At 45.6% G+C, this 6,195-nt stretch overlaps 1 protein-coding gene across 1 annotated transcript; it reads right to left on the bottom strand.

Moving 5' to 3' along the window:
• Positions 1-5,099, bottom strand: fam131aa (family with sequence similarity 131 member Aa). Its single transcript, XM_079285135.1, has 5 exons — positions 5,007-5,099; positions 2,468-2,579; positions 2,190-2,366; positions 1,010-1,144; positions 1-863 (listed from the first exon to the last, which is right to left on the bottom strand). The coding sequence occupies exons 2-5, from the start codon at positions 2,556-2,558 to the stop codon at positions 352-354; spliced, it is 915 nt and encodes a 304-aa protein (XP_079141261.1). The 5' UTR covers positions 2,559-2,579; positions 5,007-5,099; the 3' UTR covers positions 1-351.
• Positions 5,100-6,195: the final 1,096 nt, after the last annotated feature.

The following is a 6,195-nucleotide window of genomic DNA, read 5'->3' as shown; positions in this document are numbered from 1 at the left end:
CCACATGACACAGCATGACCCAGAAACACATACGGCACTCCAAAATATCCATAGAAAACCAATGCACCACATTCACAGAAATGTACAAAACTCAGTTTGAACAACAGCTTTACATTCCAGCTGAACTCTCCACTACACTGTATTACACCGTTTACAGCAGTGACAAACAGCGGAGCGAGATCAGTGCATGAGAGGCCTGGAGGATGAGAGACGGAAGGCAGCGAGTGGAGAGGAGATGATCAGAGGAAGAGGAGGAGGAGGAGGAGAGAGGTTTACAGTGAAAGCAGGAACAGATTATGTCATATCCAGAATCAACACAGACTCAAAGAGACATAAAGATGGGACAACACATCATATCAAATATGCTTTCTTCTCCTCTACTTCGTCCCTCTCCTCCTCTTCATCGCAGGACGCCACTCCAGAGGAAGCCCGGTCGGAGAAGAAGCTCCTCCGGCTGGAATGCCAAGCACGAGACTCGTGAAACACGCTGCCTTCCTCGTCCTCGTCTTCCTCGTCCTCTTCTCCGGGAGACTCGGAGCGAGAGGTGGAGTAGCAGGAGTCGAACCTGCTGCTCCTGGGACGAGGCCTCCACTCCGGCTTGTGGAGGATGCACACCTCACTGTGCTGCTCCTGTGGAAGGGCCGGCCGCTCCTCGTGACCATCCGGTCTCTCCTCCTCCTCCTCCTCCTCCACCTCCTCCACCTCGGGACTCATGCAGTCGCTGGGTAAAGTAGGCAAACTGGTCTGCGATGAATGTGGGTCACTGCTGCTGGAGGACAGGGGGCCGTCGGAGGGCGGTGCCTTGCCGCCTTCGACATCAGGCTGGCACGGCGCTCCGTCGATAGGACTGGACGTGGCGGCGTCTGAGGGAGGAGCAAAAAGTCAGAACACCTGGAGATGGTCGGACAATCAGGGGAGGGGAGGGGAAGATGAGGCGGTCCGTCAGTGAAGATGCAGTAATGAAGACGATGAGTGATGGAAAGAGATAAATGGTGGCGACTGTGGATACCTGAGCTCTGGCTGGAGGAGGTCTGAGACTGTCCGTTGGTGGGGGAGTCCTCATCGTTGGAGTCTTCCTCGTCATCGTCTATCGATGCCCAGGCACGCAGTTTAGCCTCAGCGATGGCAAACTGCTCAGCCACTCCTAGCAGGAACACATTCAATAAATGAATGAGCCCTTCACAAAAAGGAATCGTTGGGTGTGACCAGTTAAACCAAAGGCGGGATTTTCTTTCTGGTTTTATTTGAACATTTCTAATAAAATTCTAAAAGTCTGAAAAAAGGTTTTTGCATTTGGCTAATTACCTCCTGATGCCTCCGATTTGTCGTTAAATGGGAATCACTGAAAGAATGAATTTAATAGAGCGAGATCAGGGAAGTGTGATTATTCTGGTGTTTTTGTTAGTACATTAAACAAGGGTGGAATAATACTGCAGCCCTGTCTCTTCTTTGGAAGTTGTTCATTTTTGTTTTACAATCTGTTTTGGCAACATGCCAGGTTTTTGTCAGAATGACTCTAAAGTAGGGCTTTATCATCTGCAGTTTATTTACATCTTAAAATTGTTCATTTGGTTTTACCAACAGTCCGAAATGCAAACATATTCAGTTTATGACAATATACGGAGCAAAGCAAAGCCAGAAATAATAATATTTAAGAAGCTGGTATCAGAGTTTTTGTTTGAAAAGTGTCTCAATCGCTTAATTGATGATCAAGATGATTAACGTTAAAATGTTGTCCATCCAACAGTCGATGAGTCGACAAACACTGATCAAAGAAATTACCTTTATGATCTACATGATGTACAGTCACCGTGCACTTCACTTCCCTCCCTCTCTCACTTATTCGCTCTCTAGATCAAACCACGCCGATGTCACCGGCGCCAGAGAGGATGAGTCACAGCAAAACAACAGGGGCTGTTGTACGATTGGTGGGCAGTGAAGTGTTCTGAGAGAGTGTCTAATAAGACACCATCTGCTGCCAGGACAAGCCATCACCCAAGAGACAGCACGGTGGGCGGAGCGGACCACTGACATACAGGAGTTTTCGGGGATTAGGTGCATGACAGAAGACAGGGAGATGATGCCGGAGCTAAACCGAGCTAAGTAAGAGGATGCGCGTGCCCACACAAACACACTCAAAAGCTGGATTCAAAACATATCCCTGGCTAAAAGGTCACAGGAATGAATACCTGCAGCGAACCGGGCCTCCTTCTCTCCTTCAGTCAGATGGCAGTAGGAGCTGAAGTGGGCGGCTGGCGGGGGGCCGGCAGGTTTGGGCCAACCCTTCCACTCGATGAGGTGGGCGACCCGGCCCTGAGCCAGAGAGGTGGGCTTGGTCACATGGTCCCTCACTGCCTGAGAGATACCTGGACACAGAGAGGTAGGGTTCAGAGTCTGAACTTGGACATTTGATCACGGTTTAAAAAAAAAAAAAAAAAAAAAACACACCAAAAAGTAAAAAGGTTACCATTTAAGGAGGATCTGGCAAGTGCTGCAAACTCATGGATGCCGACACTTTTCCTGGAGTCTGCTGGGGATTTTCCTGACTTTGGAATCATTTCACGCTCCTTGAATTTCACCTGCAAGACATTTTTAGCAAAACTACTTGTTTTGCACCAAAGCAGCACATAAGTTCTGTTTTGTCCACATTTTGGGTGTCACACTCAGCACCAGTCAGATGTTTTAATGTTCCACAAAACACTTTTACTTTTCCAATATTTACGCAGTGAGGAACATTCTAATAGCAACTCAATGAAAAGCTCAAATATGAATCACAGGACAAACATACTGACGAACACACCGCTGTGACTTCTATGCCAAAGTAAATGCTTCATCCCAAACAAAGCTCTAAATTGCTTATAAAATAATTTAAAAAAAAAAAGACTTTTCCTACCTCTTCCTCTCTTTGTCTCTACTCCTGGATCTCAGCCTCATCGTGGACATGCAGAGATAGTGTCACAACTAAAAGTCACACAGCTTGGGCTCGCTGGCTTTAAACCGCCAGGCAGACAAACAGCCATGCCCTACATTTACTGCACAGAAGCTAAAGCCACAGTAAGCCGCTGAAACCGGTTACAATGGTTGGGGGTTGAGGGCGGTCGGAGAGTTAATTAAGGGTAGTGGTGACAGTCTCCATGCGACAGGGCAAACATATGGCGTGTGACCAGCTCCAGCCAGGCCAACTCACCCCTGATCCTTATTAAAAGTGATATTTCTACTCACCTTACTCCGCCTCCAAAACAAATTCACACACACGACTGTCACCAAGTAGAGCTGGGTCCAGTTGCATAAACTTAGTTTACGACTAGTCTAGACCTTAGGGTGGTCTTAGATTGTCAGGTCAGACTGACGTTAGTCTGATTAAGCCTGTCTGTTGCATAAATATTAAGACTGAATGAATTTGAGGGAAGAAAGGTAGTCACCACTCAGGTAAGAGCTCTGTATGGCATCAAATTGTTAGAAGATCAGTCAGGTTGCCAACTGACCTTTAGCTACCTATTTCCACTCTTTACGCATTACTTTAAGCTCATTTTTGCAAACTGTTTTTTCATCAATTTGAGCTTATTTTCAGTTCTGTGAAGTGTCTTATTTCACCCTTGATGAATTGTGCAACAGGCTATCTCAGTCAGTCTTACATTACAGTCACTCAAAGGCCAGCTTTGTTCAACAGGTACATTTACGTGTCTGTAGCTTGACTTATATATTCAAGACACATTCTCGGTCTATTTTTATGCAGCTGGCCCCTGGTGGGTCAGCTAAATCTGCTGGAGGTGCTTGGAATACGTCTCCTTTTTAGGACAGGTGAGTCTTTTCAACAAGCAGGAAATATGTTGCCTGAAAACAACTGTGAGCGAGTGCATGACTTGACAGATATCCTTAAGCAGAACGGCAAAGCAGCTGAGGAAGAGGCGGTTCCTGACGGGTGGTTAAAAAGCTTACATTAGAGTAAAAAATGACAGTAACTGTGTGTCAGAGGCACTCAGGCAGGTAGAAAGCTGGGAGGCAGTGATATGAAGCTCCGGTGACATTCAAACACTGAGCTTCAGCTGCAAAACACATCTGGGAGCTCTGCAGACGTCCCCCATGCTCAACACTGATAAACACATGTGGAGCTCTGCAACGCTCCCTCCTGAGACACATCTTGGATGTCTTAAATGACTTATTATATTGGGTCATATGACAACAAACATATTAATTTCATAACTCCACCCAAAAAAAAAGATTAAATAGTTATTTAAACCTTTAAAGACTAAAGTTATAGAAGAATAAATGACAAATTAAACACTAATGGAAATAATAATTAGTTGACTGTTGATATTTGCCGTTTTTTTAAACCAGCCCACCTGCACATGATTTTGCCTCTTTGGAGCACTTAATTGTGTGATGTTGCTTTTAAAAACTCCCACTTCAACACGCTGATTGCCAGCTGAGAACTGCTGCTTATTGGCATTAATCCGAACAACATGTGTAGCAGCGTTTGCCCTTGTAATCAAGTTCTTTATATGAGATGTTTGGATTATATCGTCCACCCCCTGCGGAGGCAGACTGCTGTGCGCCTTTTTGACATGGATGGATTAAACATGTCCAACAGCCAGTGGTGTGACTTGACCAACAAGTGGGATCGAGTAAAGCCAGTTTGACTGCAGCCAAAACACCTTGTATCTGGCATGGGTGGAGGGAGCTGCAGTGCTGATGGTGTTTTTGTTTCTCTCAACAGAAGCGACACACTGACGACTGAACAACGCATCACCCCGCCATTGATCGGTGCAGGCCTGTAGCGTGCAAGTATGGGGGAAATAACGCACGAGAGGCGCGGATGCAGCAGCGGGTTTCCCGGCAACCTCCGAAGTCTCCGTCTGCATACCAATAGCTTCATACCTGCATCGGATAAACAACACGGGAGCGATGCCGAGAGACGCTGCCCGCTATATGCACCTCCACGGCGCTAACGACGTTCGTGTGCGTGTAATTACACCTCCCCCCCCACAACGACTCTCGGTACCTACCTGTAAATCGGACCGCGTCGGCTCATGATAATGCGCTTCAATTGTCTCCAATCCGATCAACAGATGATAGCGCGCGGTTCGTCCCCCTGCAGCGGATCATTAATGCCACTCAGTCGGCGGAAACATCTCTCAAACTCCAGCATCAGGGTCTCCAGCACAGACGCACCATTTGTTGCTCGGTATATGGGTTACATAGGCTGTCCAAATGCCTCCCGATGGCGCGTCATCAACGCAAGGCGATGTCACACAAGCCCCCCCCCCCCCCCCCCCCCTCCCTCCCCATGAAACCAAGATACAGTAACCTGCAGGTTTGGCCCCGGAAAGCACTGCAGCTGATTTGTATTTATTTATAAACAAACATCACCGCACACATCTGCAGTCATCAACAGACTCAACAGGACGCATGCAGGGTGGGCATGCGGTGTATGTGTGGACATTTACTGCAGTCTGAGATCACGGAAACCGCTGGAAGGATCCAAAAATAATTTCGTGATTTAAAAAAAATAATTAAAGAAAAACAGCCATCATGCCAATTTGACCTTAGTTGTCCAGTTACGTAGCCCAGAACAAGAGACGTATTTAAAAATAAAACGAGACGTGCACACAACCCTGGATTACCGACCAGCCCACGTTCACTCTGTTGGTTTGTGGTATTTCAAACACTTAAACTATTTATATCAGTGTAACGTGGTTGTAAGAAGACAAAGGACATATTAAGTTAGTTACTGTACAGTATTTCAACAACCATAACTTCTCATAAACACTTATTGTATGATTTAAAACGGTGTTTCACTATATTGTCATTCATTGTGTTTATACACAAGCGTTATGGTTGCGTTACAATTCCGAGTTATCTTAGACCAACACAATAATAAACATTTAAAATAGCTTACAACTACTTTGTAACGTATTATAAATCATTTATGAAAAGTATAGCCTACGTAATGTTTATTACTGCTAAATAGAGTTGAACCAAGTGTTACTCTTTAAGGGCCACGAGACAGTTGTCTTACATTGTGAGAAAATATAATTTAAAGATTTTTAATCTCCCATTTCATTTGCATGGTGCATATTGCTGAACGTTATTTTGTTTCATTGCAATACCACAAACGAAGTTAACGTCTGCAATAGTGCTGAATTGTATCTGGAGCGCCAGGCAAATTATTAATGCTGAAATTGTTCGTCGATT

Source organism: Melanostigma gelatinosum (assembly GCF_949748355.1).
Source record: "Melanostigma gelatinosum genome assembly, chromosome: 15".
In the NCBI taxonomy this organism is placed as follows: Eukaryota; Metazoa; Chordata; class Actinopteri; order Perciformes; family Zoarcidae; genus Melanostigma; species Melanostigma gelatinosum.
This window is presented reverse-complemented; position numbering and strand designations above follow the sequence as displayed.

Bases quoted from the DNA above. Each gene is read 5' to 3' on its own strand.
- fam131aa (XM_079285135.1), bottom strand. From the start codon at position 2,558: ATGATTCCAAAGTCAGGAAAATCCCCAGCAGACTCCAGGAAAAGTGTC. The intron at 1,145-2,189 runs GTATTCATTCCT...TGTTCCTGCTAG, and splicing joins GGAGGCCCGGTTCGCTGCAG to GAGTGGCTGAGCAGTTTGCC. The intron at 864-1,009 runs GTATCCACAGTC...CTCCTCCCTCAG, and splicing joins CTCCTCCAGCCAGAGCTCAG to ACGCCGCCACGTCCAGTCCT.